The sequence below is a fragment of the Myxine glutinosa genome, chromosome 14 (assembly GCF_964187855.1).
Source record: "Myxine glutinosa chromosome 14, kmMyxGlut1.1, whole genome shotgun sequence".
Taxonomy (NCBI): domain Eukaryota; kingdom Metazoa; phylum Chordata; class Myxini; order Myxiniformes; family Myxinidae; genus Myxine; species Myxine glutinosa.
The window spans coordinates 54,184,779-54,206,777 of record NC_136274.1 but is presented as its reverse complement, the minus strand read 5'-3'; the positions used below and the strand labels follow the sequence as shown (position 1 = coordinate 54,206,777).

Genomic DNA, 21,999 nt, shown 5'->3' with positions numbered 1-21,999 from the left:
TTTGGAGGCCAACTTGGAAATGTGGTTTTCCCAGGAAAGATCATGGCAGATAGTGAGACCCAAAAGCTTGAGTGACAGAACTTATTGAAGAGGATTGTTGAGAAAGTAGATGGGAGGGTTGTCCAGTCGGTCTTTTCGGAGAGACATCGTGAGAGTGTGAGATTTGTCAGGATTGAAAGACATGTTCCACTTGTTTGACCAGTCTGTGATTTTGTCCAGGTCTGCAGAGAGTGAGGAGGCTGCAGACTGCCGATCTGAGGGATGAGGAATGGAGCAACAGAGAGTGGAGTCATCAGCAAAGAGACGGAGAGGATTTTCCAAAGAGTCGGAGAGATCATTGATGAAGACCAGAAAAAGCTCAGGGCCCAGAACACTGCCTTGGGAAACTCCAGCCTGAACAGAAAGGGGAGATGAGAGAAATCCATTCAGGGCCACACGTTGACTACGACCAGAGAGCTGGCGGATCTTGTGCGTCCTGCAGGACAATTTGGGGGACAGAGCGCAGACAGAGCTGGAAGAGCTCGGCCAGAGAGGAGTCAGTAGAAGACAGAAAGACCACCAAACCTGCCTGTGGTGAGTGAGTGAAAGGCCCTCACAATCAGCTTCATCGTGGAAGATGCCAATGATTCTGAAAGCTTTGGTTTGAACAGCGTGAAGCCGAGCTAGGTGTGAGGCAGGAACACCAGCCCAGAGGGGCCACCCTCTTCCTCTCTCTTCCTCGCTCTCTGACTCCCTCCCTCATCCTCTCTCTCTCTTCCTCGCTCTCTGACTCCCTCCCTCTTCTTCTCTCTCTCTTCCTCACTCTCTCACTCCCTCTTCGTCTCTCACTTTTCTCCTCTCTCTTCTCCTCTCTCTTCCTCTCTTTCTCTTCTCCTCTCTCTTCTCCTCTCTCTTCCTCTCTTTCTCTTCTCCTCTCTCTTCCTCTCTTTCTCTTCTCCTCTCTCTCTCTCTCTCTCTCTCTCTCTCTCTCTCTCTCTCTCTCTCTCTCTCTCTCTCTCTCTCTCTCTTCCTTCCTCTCTCTCTCTCACTCACTTTAAAAGCTTTTATTTCTTCTGTTACATTCAGCTGCGGATGAAAGCCTTGTGTGTGGTGAGGAGCTCAGGTGTGCTAAGGAAGGACTTCGCACATTTGAGGATGCCCAGTCGGCGACTGGCTTTGGAGGCCAGCCTGGAAATGTGGTTTTCCCAGGAAGGATCATGGCAGATAGTGAGACCGAAAAGCTTGAGTGACAGAACTTCTTGGAGAGGATTGTTGAGAAAGTAGATGGGAGGGTTTTCCAGACAACCCGGTCTTTAGCAACGTTAGCAACGCTGGAGCGTGCAATTAATATGTTAAATTAAATATTTCAAATCTAAGCTCAAACTAATTTTCACTATCATTGGGCATTGATATTTTGGTCCTATTGTTGCGTGGCGAAAGTAAGTTTTTCATTTTTCATCAACGGCACCTTATTAGCCTGACCCATACATTGTAATTAATTAGTGTGTGCGTGTGTGTTTGTGTGTGTGTGTGTGTGTGTGTGTGTGTGTGTGTGTGTGTGTGTGTGTGTACGCGCGTGTGCGAGAGTCAAAATGTAGATCTACTTTAATATCGATCATTCATCCTCAGATCTACTGCAATCTATACGATCTGTTAATGCTCTGAAGTCTGAATTGATGCTAAGTCTTGTTCAAAATGGTTTTTCTTCTCCCTCTCAGTTCCATGGAGTCTTGCTCAACACAGCAGACCTTATGTTGATCTGTCTGGAGGTGGCTTGTGGGTGCTCCTATTTGGAAAGTCTCCACTTTGTTCACAGGTAGAACCACGCAATGTTAAACTTTATCTCCAATTTCATTATCCTCAGGCTTTGGTTCAAGTCTAAACGTCCTGCTTGCTTTCCTTTACCCTTTGCTCGTGAAATAACGTATTCGTTTATTTACAACAACATTAGCAGCCATTAAATTTGCATGTTTGCTGGTGACGTTGGAAAAATTTTACAAACCCACAATACATTCCGAAGTTCAAGATCAAGCATCTGTCATCCGACATTGCTCTCAATCGTTTATTTTCAACTTTCCTTTTTGTACCTCTCTCTCTCTCTCTGTCTCTCTGTCTCTCTCTCTCTCTCTCTCTCTCTCTCTCTCTCTCTCTGTCTCTGTCTCTGTCTCTGTCTCTGTCTCTGTCTCTCTCTGTCTCTCTCTGTCTCTCTCTCTCTGTCTCTCTCTCTGTCCTTTTATTCCCATTTTACATTTCTTCTGTTACATTTTGGTTTATTCGCTTTCTTTTTTGTTCTATGTTAAATCTGCTGTTATTGTTATGTTTGGACTGACAGAATATTGTTGTGTTGCCGGGGTGAGCACCCCTGGGGACAGATTAGCCGAGCAAACTTAACACTCTGAGGCATTCAGTCAATGATGGCAGAGTTAATACACATGGGGGAATGAGGCAGCGAAAGGTAAGGAGGCTCTTACCTTTGCGGACCCCACTGGACGTCTTCGACCCTGAAATAATTAATTCCGCCGACATGGAATTATAATACAAAAATACTGGCTTTATTGAAAGAAATGCCGGTAACAAAAGAATGCACGGTAAACCTAATATTCCTCAATGGAGCACCTCCACACAGACCCGTATACAACACAAAGGGACATATAAAAGAACGAAAGTAAAAATGTTGTGTACTTAGCTCCGAGCGGCTCTTGAACCCCGTCGGTAATCATCACAGGCCTCGCGCTTCTGTGCGGGAAAACACAGGCCTCCATGCACAGTTCGCTTATGGGAAAACGCAGGCCTCGGTTCAGTTTGCTCCTTTCGCCGCCGAGCACGAAGCGAGCAGGCCGCGCCCGTCCACTTGCCGTCTGCTCTACACAGCACCCAGACGACGCACCGACATCTCTCCGGTTCACTCGGCACGGCCCTCAGCCATCACAAAGCTACAAGCCAAGCGCATCTGAGTCCATGAGCCACGACCACCCCTCCTCACGATCGTCGAAACCTCCAATGTCCCTCGTGCCACAGCGCTATAAAATGTGACTGCATGGCACCAATGTCCCGATGCAAGGGAAAAAATAATCAACCGTTCGCTATGGAGGCCAGCCCGGAGAGAGAGACAAAATGTCGGGACACGACCGTTCGCTATCAAAGCCAGGACCCAAAGAGAAGAAAGAAGATAGAGTCAGAAAATGTCGGAACACAGTCTTTTTGTTCGCAGAGCTCTTGTGTTATCTGACGCCACCCGTGCCTGCTCCAACCAGCAGCCACCACCACATCCCTCTATTGTACCCTAACCAATCTTTCTTCGGGGCGTGGCCTCATCGCCACTTGTCGGCCTTTGTGATCACCAGGTCGGTGGTGTCGGCAGTAGTGGAATAGTGTCCTGTTCCGGTTACTTTTATTTGGTGTTTATTTGCATGCCGATTGTCTGGCTATATGTGTGTGTGCTGCATTGTCATAAGGAACAAGGGGTAAATAACAAAGGCAATTACATACAGGGGATTAATTACCCTTAATCCCTAACTGATTAACATAACGCACTCCTCGTCATGGGGACAAAGATACTCTCTTACACGACATCCGGTCTAAACAGATCCCTACTTATGGTACATAGGGGGTTCTTCTTCTTCATCACGACATACGGAGCAGGGTAATCTATACACTTCTACCTGGAATAAGGTATTTCATTGCCTATACTCCACAAACGTAACAATATATTAGATGTACCACACATCTTTGAGCTGTCTCGCCAGTGTTTGAATGTTGATCCCCAGCCCTATAAATGGTCATCCTGGTGTTTCACATGCAGACCAGGGCATCAATGTGTGTGTCGTCTCTCAGAAGGATGTAAAGCCAGAGGACGCATCTGCTAGCACTAGTTGGTGAAAGTTAGATCCCACAGTGTCTTTTCATGAAGAGTCGGTGAGTTATCACCAGCTCCCTGAACCAATTACAAATTCTTGCTACCTTAAGTAAATCATAGGACCTGGCCTGCCATAGCAGTAGTAGTAGTAGTAGTCGTAGTAGCAGCAGCAGCCGCAGCAGCAGCAGCAGTAGTAGTAGTAGTAGTAGTAGTACCTTCAACAATCTTTAACACATTCTTTGGGAACCTAGCTTGATTCAAATGCCAAATCTCAGCTCAGTTTTGAGATTATATGACTACTGTAAGAGGCAGGAAGATGCCATTCAACCCATAACACCTGTTTCATCCAAATATTTTTCCTTTTATATCTGCATCTTGGTTAACTTTACTTGCAGTTACTTGACAAGTCTGCCATTTTACTCGATTGACTTGCTCTAGGGACTTGGCCTGTCGAAACTGTTTGGTTTCAACTCCGGGCTACAACCCAGACTCCAACAGGGTGGTCAAGATCGGAGACTTTGGATTGGCCCGAGACATCTACCGCTTTGACTACTACCGGAAAGGAGGAGAGGGTCTTCTTCCGGTACGATGGATGGCCCCGGAGAGCCTTCAGGATGGGATTTTCACCATTCGTTCAGACGTTTGGTTAGTCTTTCTTGCTATTGAGTTGTGTGCATACAAAAATTACAACTCGAGGCCGAGTCAAAGCAGCAGTCCCATATTTCAATGTTCTTAATATTTTTGTTGCCTGCCATGCTATCTTTTAAAAACGTGAGCACAAAGCCAATCTGCTGTTACAACATCGTGCCGATCTTTACAACCACACCACGTGTCTGCAACCACAATGTTATAAATGAAGGCAGAGAAGACAAGAACGACACTCATTCAGAGCATACCTCCGCTACGCTAGGCTGAACTGTTTATGTTTTGGATCTCACTGATGGGTCGGATCAGGACCTGATCTAAAATTGAATCGACTTGTTCTTGTCACACCCCCCAACTGATCCACAAAGTAGTGTCACAAGTCATCCGCAACGTTTTTGAAATATCAATGCAACATAACGTTTTGGCCCTATCACTCAATGTTATAGAGTCACTTTTTTAAAATAATAATTAAATTCTTGTATCTGGATCCATATTCGGTTCTTCACCAAAATCGAATCCATCCGCCCTTGACACACCCAACCTCCCTCCAAGTTTCGTCCGAATCCGTCCATACATTTTTGAGAGTATCGTGCTATATATCGCTTTTAGCCCCATCACTCAATGGTGAAGAATTGCTTCAAAAAATTATCAGATCCGGATCCTCACCAAAATCGGATCATTTCATGCCATACGTTAATCCACCCTCAATCCACCTTTTTAAAATTCCGTTTTCTTTCCTGAAAGTCCTTGTAGTGTCCATCTTGTTTATCCCGTGTACCCCACCCCAACCCCTCTCCCTTCGACAGATCTCCCTGCTCTCTGCTGGTGTTGAGTTTCTCTCTCTCCCCCTCCTTGTCTCTCGCTCCCTTTATTATATGTTCTATGTGTTAGCTCTTATATGAGCCTCGACCAAGTATACAAAAGAAAATTAAAAACCTCTCCCTCAAATTTTGTCTGAATCCATCCACAACTTTTTGAGATATCCTGTTCACAAACAAACAAATAGACAAACAAATAGACAGTGGTTAAAACATAACCTCCATCCACCTTTGGTGGTAGAGATTTTTTTTTTTTTTTTTTTTTTCTGCTGGTGTAAAGGCCCAGAGGGGAGATAAAAATAGTCTATTTATCAGTGGTTTATCGGCCCAGAGGGGAGATAAAAATAGTCTATTTATCAGTGGTTAATCCATGAGTCGGAATGTACTGAAGGACTGAAAATAACATTTATCTTCTTCCTCTCTAATTTCTGCTTTTTAAATTTGTTTGTTTCTTCATTCGTTTCTTCCTCTGTTTACTAACGTTCTTATTATGTTTCCCTCCGCCACCAAAGGTGGAGGGAGGTTATGTTTTCACCCCTGTCTGTCTTTTTTTTTTTTTTTTTTTTTTTGTATACAAGATCGAGGCTCGTGAAAGAGCGAACATTAATCACACAGAAAGACAAACCGACACATAAAACATATAACATCGGGAGCGGTAGACAAGATGGGGAGAGAGGGGGAAGGACACAAACACAACATTTGAGAGCAGGGACCGAGAGACATGGAGATATCGAGAGATCTGAGAGAGGGCGAGGGCTTTGGGGGGGGGGGGGGCATGGGAAGGGGGCGGTGGGAGAGGTATAAAACATATGGACACTGCCAGGACTTCCAGGAAAGAAGTTGGAATTTCAAACAAGGTGGATCTGGGGTGAATTAACATGGGTAGAAAAGATCAAGGTTTTGGATGGGGGAGGATAAGAGATGGTGGTGAACAGCTGTTTTAAAGACCTGGAGGGAGGAGTGGGATTGAAGGGAGTGAGGGAGTTTGTTCCAGAGGCGGGAGAAAAGAGGAATGAAAGAGTGAAGGTGAGCAGAGAGCCGAGATTTCGGCAGTTTAACCATCAGAGGCTTGCTGGCAGATCTTGTGCGACCTGTAGGAATATTTGGGGGACAGAGCACAGAGAGAGCTGGGGGTGCAAGGCCAGAGAGGAGTCGGTAGAAGACGGGAAGACCACCAACCTGCCTGCGGTGAGTGAGTGAGAGGCCCTTGAAGTTAGCTTCATCGCGGGAGATTCCAATGATTCTGAATGCTTTGGTTTCAACAGCGTGAAGACGAGCTAGGTGTGAGGCAGGAGCACCGGCCCAGAGGGGAGAGCAGTATTCCATTGAGCTGCGGATGAAAGCCTTGTATGTGGTGAGGAGCTCAGGTGTGCCGAGGATCTGATGGTCTTGGGGGTTGGGGGAAAATTGTTTCTGTTTGTAAACAAGATATCTCAAAAAGTTGTGGACGGATTTGGACGAAACTTGGTGGACCGTTTAGGTGTCTGACAAGAAAGATTAGATTCGATTTTTGTGAAGATCTGAAAATGGATTTGGATATGAGAATTTTTTTTTTTTTAAGCGATTCTTCACCACTGGGAGATGGGGCCAAAAACGATACACAGCAGGATATCTCAAAACGTTGTGGACGAATGATTTTGATGAAATGTGATTCTGTATTATGATTTTTCTGATCTACTCTGGGATACAAAACGTAAACTGTTCACCTGGTGGAGGTATGCTCTCTACTGAGTGCCGTTCTAATTTTACTTTTGTCTTCCTTTCCTTATATCTTTGCTAATAAACGTTTTTGTGGCTTTCAGCACCCCTTACATTTGTGGTGTATTTTAGCTTGAAGATGTGGGGTGACAAGGGGGTGGGAGGAGTGGGGTAGGCATCGGGAAGTTTGTAGGTATTTTGATTTTTCATGAGTTCCAAATGAATCATTTTGTGCTGACAAAAAGTCCTTAAAGCAGAAATGGTGTTGCACAGGAATTAGTGTTATTATAAACTTGGAAGGTATTTGACCATTTCAGTACTCTTTGAGGTTTGTGGTCATGATAATTTGTGGTCTTCGTGGAGAAATCTACAATCGTTGATGAACGTTACTTTGTCTTCATTGGATTTTTTGTGTGTGCACGTGTGTGTGTGCGTGCTTTACTTTTCATGTTGTCTTGCGATCATTGATCATATTACTGTTTTTCCATTGTGACTTTGTGCAGGGCATTTGGAGTGCTGCTCTGGGAGATTATGTCATTGGGTCGACAGCCATATCCAGCACGCACAAACGTTGAGGTTTTGAAATTTGTGGTGGCGGATGGTCGATTGGAACGCCCAGGCAACTGTCCTGATGTAATGTAGGTATCAACTGTAAAGTGGACAATCTGAGAATGCATGCACATTGTTATTACTAGCAGAGTACCCGCCATATGGGCGATCTTGTTCCTATCACACAACATGTACTTCTGGCACGTACATTTATTTTGGCAGTGTATAGACAACTGACAGCTCCCTCGATCGCTCCCAAAAATAAATAAAAACCCGTGTCACGTACATGAAACAAAAACGTGCTTCTCCTTAGAATTCAAAATACCTCACTGGACTGGAAAGCATGGGACAAGAATACTGGACTGTAAAGGGTGGGGACTTTTAATATCCGCTCACACCTGAAGGCGGCGCTACACAATATACATTTACATAGAGAATTTGCGGCGTCCTCGTTTCCCCCAACCCCCAAGACCATTGGCAAAGATAAAAACACAGCTGTACACGAATTGAGATCATGCTGATCCTATGTAGCAAGTCTGCATATAATCGACCCAGAACTGTAGCAGGAATAGTGTGACAAACAAACACATAGACACACAAACAAACATCGGTCCGTGAATTATCGTGAGAATTATGATTATTGTTCTACATTTACATGTCATATGCAAGCATTCGGACCCTGCAGGAAACAGTGCAACCGAACTTTGTATGACCTCCTCTTTCTTGCAGAAGAAGGTAGAGGGCGATGTTTGGATAAAAATAAAAATAAAATCAGATAATTGGACTTAAGGCCTCAATCGGGTCTTGTGCTAATACACTGCCTGGGTTTTTTTCCTGGGAGCATTCGAGTAATATGTTTTGTGAAGATCATATGTTGAGGTTGTTTATATGGATTTGTTGTCAACAACACATTTAATCATTATAGTGTTTACATGTGCACCTGTTATTTAAAATATTGCTTTACACAGGTTTATTATAACACCTCCGCGTTCAGGCCTCGAGTGAGTATGTTGCTTATACACTGCCTGGGTTTTTCCTTGGAGCGACCGAGTAATATGTTTTGTGAAGATCGTATGTTGAGGTTGTATATAGTGATTTGTTGTCAACAACACATATTTAATTATTAGTGGTGCACGTACACCTGTTATTAAAAGATTGCTTTACACAGGTTTATTATGATACTTCCATGTTCAGGCCTTGAGTGAGTATGTTCTTATACCCTGCTTGCATTTTTCTCAGGAATGATCAAGTGATATGTGTTGTGATTGTCATACAGGAGGTATTTAAATACATACTTCATTGAATTTCCCCAGGCAATGCCAGGTACTTCAGCTAGTTTTGAATAACTTGAAGGTGAATGCCTTGGAGACTGACTGTACAATTAATCCTGTGGTTAGCCAGTCCTCCGCTCTGCAGGAGATGGGGTTTGCAATCACTTCTGTATGTGTGTCTCTGTCTGTCTGGGCCATAACTTTTCACCATTTGAGCTATTATGATCAAATTTTCAACAAAGCTTTACTGTGAGAATATGAAGAAGGCAAATTAATAATTTGGTCAAAATGTCAAAAGGTTAAAGGTCAGTGTCACATAAATGGTCAATTTTCATCCAATTGACCTGAAATTTTAAGAATTAGCATATTGGGTTACTGAATTGGTTCACCAATGAAAAGCTCGAAGCCAATTTTTTTTTTTTTTTACATATAAAGGTCAAAGGTCATGGTTGCATAAAATCAACACTTTTCGTCCGCTTGACATGTAATTTTAAGAATTTGCATATTGCATCAGAATTGGTTCACCAATCAAAAGCTAGAAGCTCATTGTAAATTTAATTTCTCATTGTAAATTCCATCAGCTCTCAGAAAGTGTCCATCTGTCCCATTAGATACAAGCTCATGGCAAGCTGCTGGAAGACCAGTGCAAAGGAGCGGCCATCTTTTTCCTTCTTGCTCGAGGAGCTGCAGACTTTGCTGCTTTCTCAACTTGCACTGTCAGAGGATGATTCCATCACCTATGCAGACTTTTCAGGTCGGTCTTGGAATTTTTCTCTTTTTCAAAAACTCAAAACTCTGAGTGTGTTTATATTTTTGCAGAGAAAGTATAACCAAAGAAGCCTTGTCATTTGACTATTTTATGAGGTAGGTGCATTTGATAATTCAGTACTTTTGTATGATTTGCCTTTTAACATTGGATGTAGAAAACGAATTTGTATTTGTAAATCATAAGATTAGAAATCGCATCTCTCATACATTCTAAAATGTATATTCTACAGGGTGAAAGGCTCTCGGAAGGGCTTACACACACACACACGCACACACACACACACACCACATAAATCATGTGACACCACGTAATACAACAAGGAGGCTGAGAGGCAGAAAATAAGGGAAGTCAAAGAGAATGCTATGGAGCAATATGCCACACACTACTAAATAAGGCCATACTCGAAAACTAAAACAAAAAGAACCAAATTCTCCACAACCTGGATTGACTACAAAAAAGCTTTTGATAGTGTCCCACATTCATGGATAATAAAATGCATGTAATTTAACAAGATCAACCCCCAAATAACCAAACCGACTGAGAAAGCAAACACCACATTGATATGACAGCATTCGGTAGGAAAGATCGAAATACCAGGAGTGAAGATACGACGTGGGATTTCCAAGGTGATAACCTTTCACCCCTCCTCTTTTGTCTGGCCCTGGAGCTGGACCTGCTGCTCAGCAACCTCATTATTGAGCGAGGGAGGACATGCATACACCCTAAAATCCAATAAAAAAACATCCAAAGAGATAGGAAAGGTGACACATCTACTGTACATGGATTATCTAAAACTCTCTGTACCAAACGATGAAAAATTTGCATAACTGAAATTGGTGAAATGAGACTCCGATGATATTCAAATGCAATTTGGCCTGGATAAGTGTGCCATTGATGAGGATGATTATGTCGAGTCTCCTCGAGCAGTGAAGGCATTGCCTTTCTATGGCTGGTACACACGGGTAAGTGTGTGGTATAGACGGGGGTCGCCACTCCTCTCCATCCCTCTGCTGGCCGTTGGGGAATTCACCCTCTTCCGCCCGTGCTGTTGGAGTCGACTGGACTCTCATCCACCAGATGTGCAGAGCCATCTGCCATTAAGCCGCATGGCTGCGGACCGTTACCCTGGTAATGGGGGCTGACAGGTACTACACCATGCCCACAGGTGACCTGGGTTTATGCAAGGTAGCGGCATCCATCTCCCTGAGGTATCAGCAGACACACGCATACCCAAGTGTTCCAAGTGCACATTCATACAAGGTAAACCAACAAAAACGGACAAAATAAAAATAGACATAAATACAACAATACAGGAAGTAGAAAATGAAACACAATACAAATACCTCAGAGTAGAAGAGGACCACCAAATATGTCACAAAGAAATGCACAAAACAATTACCAAAGAATACCTGTGGAGAATGAGGCAGATCCTGCAAACATATGTCTCCCAGAAACAAAATCAAAGCCATTAACCAACTAGCAGTACAGGTGTTCCAATGCAGCTGCGGAATAAAAACTTGCCACAAGTGGAAATCGATAAACTACTCGTACATATTGTTACATATTTATGTGAATGTATGTGAATTACTATTCAGGTCTTTGCTTATCAATGTGTAGTCGATTAAGGGTTGTTGTGATTAAAGGGTCAGGAGCCCTTCTGGGAAAAAGGAGACCGGAAACGGAAGAAGAAAAGACACGAGGTCCGGGAGAAGCGACGATTCTTCTTCTTCCTCGCCCAGCTCCGACGAGAGTTGGGATCGATATTGAGCAGCGTGGAAAAGCTGCGTTCCCAAGCCCGTCTGGCGAGAGGAGTTACCGGGACGTGTAACTACCCTTTTGACACGTCAAGTTGCCGTGGGGCCGTGCACAGACCCAGCGTCCGGCACAGTTCGCCGCACCGTCTACAAGGACGCGTACGGGTCGCACTTTGGGGCCTCGCGCGCGTTGCCAGCGGCGCTTGCTTTGCCCGCTTTGCTTGGCCAGGAGGTGTGCGCTGCAGCCGTGGTTCCTGGTACGGTACGTGCCCGGTGGAAGCACGTCCGCCCGGGGTTCGTTCAACCGCCCGTGTGCGGCCAAGCCGACCATAACCGTGTTCAGGAGGGGCCCAGAGACATTGTGAGGGACAGAGACCAAAGGGGTCGTGAGTACCCAAGGGGTCGGGAGTGGGGAAAGGGGACACACATATATAAGATGGCCATCTTAATCATCTTGGGGATTGATTGTTGATTGTGGATTGTTGATGGTTGTTGATTGTTGATTCCTTGGGGGAATATATTATTGATTACTCGGAATCCTTGGGGTGGGGTTTCTTATGGACTGGAATTCATCTTGATTGCGTTACGAAAGCGTATAAATCATATATCTTTCTGGCGGGGTGCCTCCCACGGTCCGGGGGTCACCAAGACCAGGTAATTACCGGGAGGACCACGTAACAGAATTGGGGGCTCGTCCAAATTACGATTTGCGGATTCGCAATTGGGTCTATGTCCGGGATCTAAAATTGTATAAAATAATATTTTTATTAATTAAAATTTATTAATTAAGTATTAATTGGTAAATTTTTGGGGAAAGTGGGGTGAAGTCTTGGGTGAAGGTTAACAGGTGTTAACGATAGGCACCATGGCGTTTGTGGCACAGAACTTTGCGGTAACCCCGAGTGAGGCACAGTTCCGAGCGTTACTAAAGTCGGACCTCTTGAAATTGGCCAAACATTTTAACTTGGAGGTCCGAACTAATTTGAGGAAGGCAGAGTTGCAGACCACGGTGATACAGTCTATGGTGGGATTAGGAACATGGGACGAGTTAGCCTGGCAGTGGCTACCCGAAGAACCAGAAGACGTTGAGCTCCGGAAACTGGAGTTGCAATTACGGAGCCAGGAACGGATCAAAGAAGAAGAAAGGAAAGCAGAAGAGAGGAGAGAAGAGAAACAAGCAGAGGAAAGGAGAGTGGAACGAGAACTCCAGGAAAGGTTAAAAGAAGAAGAAAGGAAAGCAGAAGAGAGGAGAGAAGAGAAACAAGCAGAGGAAAGGAGAGTGGAACGAGAACTCCAGGAAAGGTTAAAAGAAGAAGAAAGGAAAGCAGAAGAGAGGAGAGAAGAGAAACAAGCAGAGGAAAGGAGAGTGGAACGAGAACTCCAGGAAAGGTTAGCAGAAGAAGAAAGGAAAGCAGAAAAGGAAAGAGCAGAAGAAGAAAGGAGAGTGGAACGAGAACTCCAGGAAAGGTTAGAAAGGATGAAAACAGAGGAAAGGAAAGCAGAAGCAGAGGAGAGGAGAGCTGCAAGGGAACTCGAAGCAGAGGAGAGAAAAGCGGAAAGGGAATTGAAGGAACGTGACATGGCGCTTCAGCAAGAAATTAAATTCAAGGAGCTGGAGTTAAGGAGAGAACGGGGAGAGGTACCACCCTTGCTGACGGGGTCGACACCTAGCCAGAACACCTGGGATGTGGGCAGACATGTGAGGCTGGTTCCACCCTTCAGTGAAAAGGAAGTCGCTAAATTTTTTCCGCACTTTGAGAAAGTGGCTCGACAGTTAAACTGGCCGGAGGAGGCCTGGACCATACTAGTGCAAAGTGTGCTTGTGGGAAAAGCTCAAGAGATTTATTCGGCGCTACCAATGGACCAATGTGCAGATTATGAGGTATTGAAGAAGCACATCCTCAAAGCCTATGAGTTGGTTCCGGAAGCTTACCGGCAAAAATTCAGGAATGCCAGGAAGAGGGAGAGTGAGACCCATGTGGAGTTTGCCAGAGTGAAAGAAAACATGTTTGATCGGTGGTGTGAGTCAAAAGGAGTCGGGAAAGACTTCGAAACATTGCGTGACTTGATCCTGGTGGAGGAATTTCAACAGTGTGTCCACGAGGACATCAAAGTGTACCTGCAGGAAAAGAAAGTACCGAAGTTGTGGGACGCAGCCACCATGGCAGATGATTATGCCTTAACACACCGGATAGGGGTCCACGAACCTAAATCCTCGCCTAGATCTCCGCAGGGGAGGTGGGGAACAGCAGGTGCGGAGAACGACAATACATGGCGGCGGCCTCGAGAGGATTATGGGGACAACGCGGATACCCCACCTGTTCGAAATCAGAGGGCTGCGGGCCCAAGACAAACTTATATTTCGGGGGGCCCGAGGCAGACCACGAGTTTTTCCTCCGGGCCTACTTGCGCTTTTTGCAAGAAACCTGGACACTTGATGTCCAGTTGTTACCGCATGAAAAGGGAAGACCCAGAGCGGAGTCCGACTATTACCACTCCGAATGCGATGGCAAGCGTAAGAAATCGCCCACAGAAGAGTTACCGACCATTTATTTATGAGGGGTTGGTCTCACTCAAGGGAGACTTGACTAACCCAAGACCGGTTAGGGTTTTGAGGGACACAGGAGCCCATCAATCCTTAATGCTTGAAGGCATTTTGCCATTGTCAAAGAGTACCGCAACGGGTGATAGTGTTCGGTTACAAGGGATCGGTGGCTGTGTTAGTGCCCCACTTCATGTCATCCATTTGGAATCCGATTTGATGTCAGGACCGGTCACCGTCGGTTTACAAGCCACGCTTCCTGTAGAGGGAGTATCTGTGATTATTGGGAATGATTTGGCTGGGGGGCAAATTTATGGTAACCCGAGGGTTGGTAAACAGCACAGCAGGGAAAATAACACCCCACCAGCTCGGGATGGCGACAAAAGTTCCAAGTTATTTGTAGGGGGACTGAACTTCAACACAGAGGAAGAAGTTCTGACCTCTGTCTTCAACAGATATGGGCCGCTGGTGGAAGTGCGGATGGTAAAAGACAGGGAAATGCAACGGTCAAGAGGTTTCGGCTTTGTCACGTTTGCAAGCACAAGAGACGCCAGGGAGGCAGAGAAGAATTGGAATGGTAAGGATTTGGAGGGTCGGACCATAACAGTAGGGAAGGCATTTCGTAGGCGTCGAGAGGTCTACAGAAGAGGACAACTTGGCAGTAGTTTTGGGGTTGGCAGCAGCCGATATTACTATGGAGGCTCCCAGAGTTACGGCACCTCCCGAAAAAATGAATGTCAGAGCACTGGCCGAGAAGGAGACCGCCAGTCAGGTAACGGCTGGGACAAGTGGTCCCACCGTAACTGTTAGGAGTCTGGAGAAGTTGAAGCACTATATATACGGGGGAGCCGCCGAGCCGGGGCTCCTACACGGACTAACCGTGAACGCCACGTTCTTAAAGGCGTCCAGGTAGTGAACTTTCCTGCACGGACTAACCGTGAACTCCCCGTTCTTAAAGGCGTCCATGTAATGAACTTTCCTCCCCGGACTAACCGTGAACTCCACATTCCTTAAGGCGTCCATGTAGGGAATACTCCGCTGGGCCTCCCGAAAAAGTGCTAAAGAGAGGTTTAAATTTGGGGGCTTTGGTCACCACCTCTTAACCGTCATTCAAGAGAAACTAGAAGTGGTTGACGCTTGGTCCAGAGGGAATTAATCTAGGGGATTGTGTGAAATTTTGTTGCTTTATTTTTAAGTGATGACTGTGCCCGGGGGGAACTGATGAGTTGGGGGGGGGGGGGGTGAGTTATCTGGTTTGTTTATCCAAGTTAGCCGGCAAAGAAAGTTTTCGCTGGGTTCAAACTTTCTTTCTTGAAGGGGGGGAGTGTTGCATATTTATGTGAATGTATGTGAATTACTATTCAGGTCTTTGCTTATCAATGTGTAGTCGATTAAGGGTTGTTGTGATTAAAGGGTCAGGAGCCCTTCTGGGAAAAGGGAGACCGGAAACGGAAGAAGAAAAGACACGAGGTCCGGGAGAAGCGACGATTCTTCTTCTTCCTCGCCCAGCTCCGACGAGAGTTGGGATCGATATTGAGCAGCGTGGAAAAGCTGCGTTCCCAAGCCCGTCTGGCGAGAGGAGTTACCGGGACGTGTAACTACCCTTTTGACACGTCAAGTTGCCGTGGGGCCGTGCACAGACCCAGCGTCCGGCACAGTTCGCCGCACCGTCTACAAGGACGCGTACGGGTCGCACTTTGGGGCCTCGCGCGCGTTGCCAGCGGCGCTTGCTTTGCCCGCTTTGCTTGGCCAGGAGGTGTGCGCTGCAGCCGTGGTTCCTGGTACGGTACGTGCCCGGTGGAAGCACGTCCGCCCGGGGTTCGTTCAACCGCCCGTGTGCGGCGAAGCTGACCATAACCGTGTTCAGGAGGGGCCCAGAGACATTGTGAGGGACAGAGACCAAAGGGGTCGTGAGTACCCAAGGGGTCAGGAGTGGGGAAAGGGGACACACATATATAAGATGGCCATCTTAATCATCTCGGGGATTGATTGTTGATTGTGGATTGTTGATGGTTGTTGATTGTTGATTCCTTGGGGGAATATATTATTGATTACTCGGAATCCTTGGGGTGGGGTTTCTTATGGACTGGAATTCATCTTGATTGCGTTACGAAAGCGTATAAATCATATATCTTTCTGGCGGGGTGCCTCCCACGGTCCGGGGGTCACCGAGACCAGGTAATTACCGGGAGGACCACGTAACAATATCAAAACAAGGAAACACATCCACTGTACATAGATGATATAAAACTCATCAACTGTACATGAAGGCCACCATAGTATCTCAACATTCACAAAATGTTCTACAAAAATCAATGCATCCCGAGAATGTACCTGCCGAGATGAGAACGAGGTAGCGGACTGATGGAGCTCAAACCAAGTGCACAGAATGACAATTGTCAGATTGGCTGGGTATGTGAAACGTTCAACAGACTACAGAATCCAATTTGTAAGCAAATACGAAGATAGCAAGCCAGATAAGGTATCATTAACCCACTTTGCAAAAAAACATTCCAAAGACAGGTATAAATGAATGGAAGATGTCACACAAAAAACAGAAACACCAATGAATACAGCCCCATCAATTGCAAAAAAAGATGAAAGAAAGATAAAAAACGAAATACCAACAAATATATACTGACAACTGGGAAAATGATAAAAGAGCAGGAAGATAAAAATTTTAAAGAAGAAATGGACGGATTTGACATCGACAAATAAGGCTCGTTGGAATGGCTCAGAAGAGGTCAGCTCAATTAGGATGGAAAATGAATCATTATAAATGCTCAGGACATGGCTGCTCTGGAGAAAGACTACGAAGACGTCGACGTCGATTCTGTTGAAGGAGAGGAGGGGGAGGAATATTGAACGTGATCTGTTTGCAGGGATGGTTTTCAACAGGATTTGATCGTATTCAAATAGAAGTTGCTGTTTGTTTTTGTCATCTAATAACCACATTTTTGAATTTGTATCCCACCAATGGGAAGGTGGCTTCATGATGGGACCATTGCATGGCGGACAAAATACATTTTCACAAAAGCACCGCACAGGTTCGTAGATTGGAGAAGAAAAAAAAATGGCATCTTTAATCTCCAACCAACTGGTGTCCATCTGAGGGATTAATATGATGTAGTGGGTTACTTTAATGGGAATAAGGAACCACCTTGAGAGCCCATTTTCCCCGCAGAGCGGGGATTGGCGTTTTTCGGTAATTACCAGCCAGTTTACTGGTAATTCTCTGTCGCAAGAGGCGCACCAACAGGATTGGCGGCAGGAAGGGCATCCAGCCATAAAACATTGCTACGAAAAGGGGACCATGGTGCCGAAAAAGGCCAACCCCTGCTCTGCGGGGGAAAAATGGCCTCTAAAGGTGGTTTATACTGGTCATTTCCACGTGTTTGTGGCGTGACCTTTTTTTTTTTTTTTTTTTTTTCTCCAATCGATCCTTGTCATCTTTGCCACCTGACCAAAAAAGGAACTTCCTGTGTTTGCTTCCATCATATTTCATTGTGTGTGTGTGTGTATATATATATATACACACACACACACACACACACACACACACACACACACACACACATTTAAAAACACCCCGAAGACCCAAAACACCCCGAAGACCCGAAACACACAAAACACCCCGAAGACCCAAAACACCCCGAAGACCCAAAACACCCCGAAGACCCAAAACACCCCGAAGACCCAAAACACCCTGAAGCCACCAAAGACCCTTAAAGACCCTTTAGACCCAAAATACCCTTAAATACCCCCAAAGAACCAAAATACCCCCAAAGACTCTTAAGGACCCAGAGGAAACAAAAGACCCTGAAGACCCAAAAGCCCCTGAAGACCCAAAATACCCTGAAGACCCAAAACACCATGAAGACACAAAAGACCCAAAACACACCGAAATTTCACTCACTCACCGCAGGCAGGTTGGTGGTCTTTCTGTCTTCTACCGACTCCTCTCCAGCCTTGCACCCCCAGCTCTCTCTGTGCTCTGTCCCCCAAATATTCCTACAGGTCGCACAAGATCTGCCAGCAACCCTCTTATGGTTAAACTGCCAAAATCAAGACTCTGCTCACCTTCACTCTTTCATTCCTCTTTTCTCCTGCCTCTGGAACAAACTCCCCCACTCCCTTCAATCTCACTCCTCCCTCCAGGTCTTTAAAACAGCTGTTCACCACCATCTCTTATCTTCCCCATCCAAAACCTTGATCTTTTCTACCCCCGCTAATTCACCCCAGATACACTTTTTTGAAATTCCAACTTCTTTCCTGGAAGTCCTTGCAGTGTCCATGTGTTTTATACCTCTCCCATCTCCCCCAAGCCCTCTCCCTCCCACATTTCTCTCGATGTCCCTGCTCTCAAATGTTGTGTTTGTGTCCTTCCCTCTCTCTCCCCATCTTGTCTACCGCTCCCCTTATTTTGTGTTTTATGTGTCGGTTTGACCTTTTGTGTGATTAATGTTAGCTCTAGACAGGAGCCTCGATCTTGTATCCAAAAAAAAGAAAAAAAAGAGCAAGGACACCACCAATGGCTTTAAGAAAATGGTGGAACTGAGTCAATCGAACAGGTATGATCTCGCGAGATCTTGGAGACGGCGGCAGGGATTTTCGAAGCTCCACACGGTCTCCACGTTTTTCGAAGTTAAGTCTGTTCACAATTGTATTTTGTCGAAACTGTATTTATCTTTCGGTGTGTGAAGTTATTGTGTGCAACTTTGGTTGTTTCTCGGTGTTTATCTTTCATAAATTGATCGTCTGTTTGCCGTGTCGTGTCTTGAGGCCTTGTACAGTGTGCACTGTACAACCTTGAGGCTTTGTTTTTCTCTCAGCGGCCCGTCGTTTGTGATCCAATAACTTTCGTTCTCTGTATTCCCAGTCTTTTCACCCATAGCCTACTTCCTTGTGTAAATCTCAACTCAAAAAAAAAAAAAAAAAAAAACATTTTCCTTCTCTGTTCTCATTCGTTTATTCATTCTTATTCGTTCGTTCGTTCTTCGACCACGTGTTTCTCCCCCATTTCCCCAGATAGTTTTCACTCATTAACCTTCAATGTTTACACTTTCCCCTCAAGTTATGTATTCCGTCATATTTTATAACACCTTTTTCTTCTTCTTCTTTAAAAGGCTGCTTTCGACTTGCTCACCAAATCAATTCATCCCAAAAAAAATATCCATCTCCTATAGTGCCTTTTTTCTACATTCCCTAAACTCTCCTGCACTCCATCCTCCATCCAGCGTCCTTAAACGTGTTTTTAACTCGAAGGTCACAAGAAACTCATTTTGCAATAAATGTTCGTTTCCCATAAATCGTACACTTTCAAAAATCCAATCTCACCCCTCCCCTCCAAATCTTCCCCATAACCCCTCCCCTCCAAATCTTCCCCAGCACCCCTCCCCTCCAAATCTTCCCCATCACCCATCCCTTTCAATTCTCCCCCCTTGCCCCCTCCCTCCTAAACTACCCCCTCACCCCTCCCCGCCAAGACGCCCCCTCGCCCCTCCCCTCCTAGACTCCTGCCTCACCCCTCCCCTCCTAGACTCCTGCCTCACCCCTCCCCTCCAAATCTCCCCCATATCCCATCCCTTTCAAATCCCTCCCCTTGCCCCTTCCCTCCCAAACTCCCCCCTCACCCCTCCCCTTCAAATCTCCCCACCCTCATTGCTTCTCAATTTCCCCCCTCTCACTCCCCCTCCTCAAAGCGTCCTTCCCGCTTCTTCCCCCTTCAAACTCTCACCTCCATCTCCCCCAACCTTCTGCCTCGCTCTTCCCCCTCCTCAAATAACACCTCATTGTGGCTCACCCAATCACCATCAAACCTTTTGTCCGCCCCATCCTTCCCTTTCTCCGAGCTATTCTGAAATCTCTGACACACCTTCAACAGCTCTCCCTACCTCTTCCACCTCTTCCACATCTTACCCTACCCCTCCTCCCCCCTGTTCTGTATCTGATGCTCCCCCTTCCTCTTCATTAACGGTATGGACCTCAAACATCCGGGGCCTTCGTTCAAACTTAACTGATCTCTCCATACAGGTTGCTTCTGTCAAACCAGACGTGATCTGCTTAACAGAAACTTTCCTCCTTTATGATGTCTCTGATTCCATAGTATCTCTCCCGGGCTACTCCCTCCTCCGGTATGATAGACCTGAGCCTCGTCCTGGAGGCGGGGTTGCTATCTTTATCAAAAACTCTCTTCCTCACTCGCCCTGCACTGCACTCTCTCCACCTCACCCCCAGGAATACCTCTGGCTACGGCTTCCCCTTCGCTCCCACCTCTTGTTCATATGTGTGTTGTACCGTCCACCAAACAGTGATGACTCCATCTACATCTCGCTGTCTGATGATATGGACCAACTTCTATCTACTCATCCCAACTCTCTCTTCCTCATATGTGGTGATTTCAACTGTCATCATGCCAGTTGGCTGGGTGTGGGTACCTCTCTCACCAGCCATGGCTCCTCAGCAAAGGACTTCTGCGACTCACTGGGACTGACACAATCTGTCAATTTCCCGACCCGGATCTCAGTCAACGGAACATCTTCTCTTCTGGACTTGGTTATGACTAACTTCCCTGAAAATGTCTGCTGCTCTTCTTCTGCTCCGATCGGATCATCTGATCATGTCCTTGTTAAAGCGGACATCTCTCTGACCATCCTCAGGGAGCCTGCTCAGCGTCGACGAGTCTGGCATTTCACTCAGGCCAACTGGCACGGTCTTCAAGCAGCCATCAATCATCTGGACTGGTCTCCCATCTCTACCACCTCTGACATCAACTCATCCTGGGAATTCTTCCAAAGTAAATTGCTCTCTCTCATGCACAGATTTATCCCATCTCGTCTTCAGTTCTCATACCCTTCCTCCCGTCCATGGTACACGGAATCTTGTGGTGAGGCTGTTGCCCAGAAACAACTTGCCTTCGTCTCCTGGAAAGCAAATCCAACGGAAGGAAATCTCATTTCCTTTCACAAAGCCCGAAACAAGTGTGTGTCCACCCTCAGGAGAGCCAGGAAACAATATCTCTCCGTTCTCAAGACCGAACTCTCTTATCTGTCTCCCTCTTCCAAATCCTGGTGGCGTCTGGTCAAATCCGTTTCTGGTGTTTGTTCCCCCTCCATCCCCTCCCTTACCTCAAACGGCTACACAGCTGACTCCGCACGTGAAAAAGCTGAATGCCTCAACTCTGTGTTTGCCTCTAAATCTTGTGTCCCAAACCCATCCCTCTCTGTACCCACCATACCCAGTCGTACCCTGCTGCTCCTGGACTCCGTGTCCTTTCCTCCTGACAAGGTGGAAAAGTTTCTGTCAACCCTCGACTCTGATTCTGCAACTGGACCCGACGGCATCAGCCCACGGGTCCTAAAATCCTGCTCTGCTGCTCTATCTCACCCTCTCTCTGTTCTCTTCACCCTCTCTTTTGCTCAAGGTCAACTGCCATCTGCTTGGAAATCAGCCAACATCACCGCTTTGCACAAAAAAGGTGCAAAAACAGATCCTAGCAACTACAGACCAATCAGCCTTCTCCCAATTATCAGCAAAGTCATGGAATCCATCATTGCTTCGGATATGAAATCTTTCCTCTTCTCCAATGGCTTGATCTCTGATCATCAATTTGGTTTCAGACCAGGTCACTCTACTCTGGACATGCTGCTTCTGCTGTCTCAACAATGGATGGAGGTCCTCAATGCCAAACAGGAAATTAGAGCTGTCTCCCTCGACATATCACGTGCCTTCGACAGGGTCTGGCACCCCGCTCTGCTCACCAAACTCTCCTCCTTTGGTATCCATGGAAATCTCCACGCATGGCTGGCGGACTTCCTCTCTAGTCGTCGTCAACGTGTGGCCCTGAATGGGTTTCTCTCATCTCCTCTTCCTGTTCAGGCTGGAGTTCCCCAAGGCAGTGTTCTGGGCCCCGTGCTTTTTCTGGTCTTCATCAATGATCTCTCTGACTCTCTCGAAAATCCTCTCTATCTCTTTGCTGATGACTCCACTCTCTGCCGCTCCATTCCTCTTCCCTCAGATCGGCAGTCTGCTGCCTCCTCACTCTCTGAAGACCTGGACAAAATCACAGACTGGTCAAACAAGTGGAACATGTCTTTCAATCCTGACAAATCTCACACT

At 46.1% G+C, this 21,999-nt stretch overlaps 1 protein-coding gene across 1 annotated transcript in view; it reads left to right on the top strand.

The window, feature by feature from the left end:
• LOC137439787 (uncharacterized) overlaps nt 1–21,999 on the top strand; it is a 141,932-nt gene that overhangs the window by 115,610 nt on the left and 4,323 nt on the right. The window contains exons 25-28 of the mRNA XM_068135881.2: nt 1,698–1,795; nt 4,274–4,480; nt 7,500–7,634; nt 9,428–9,570. Coding sequence (XP_067991982.2) covers nt 1,698–1,795; nt 4,274–4,480; nt 7,500–7,634; nt 9,428–9,570 — 583 coding nt within the window. The remainder of the gene's footprint in view (nt 1–1,697; nt 1,796–4,273; nt 4,481–7,499; nt 7,635–9,427; nt 9,571–21,999) is intronic.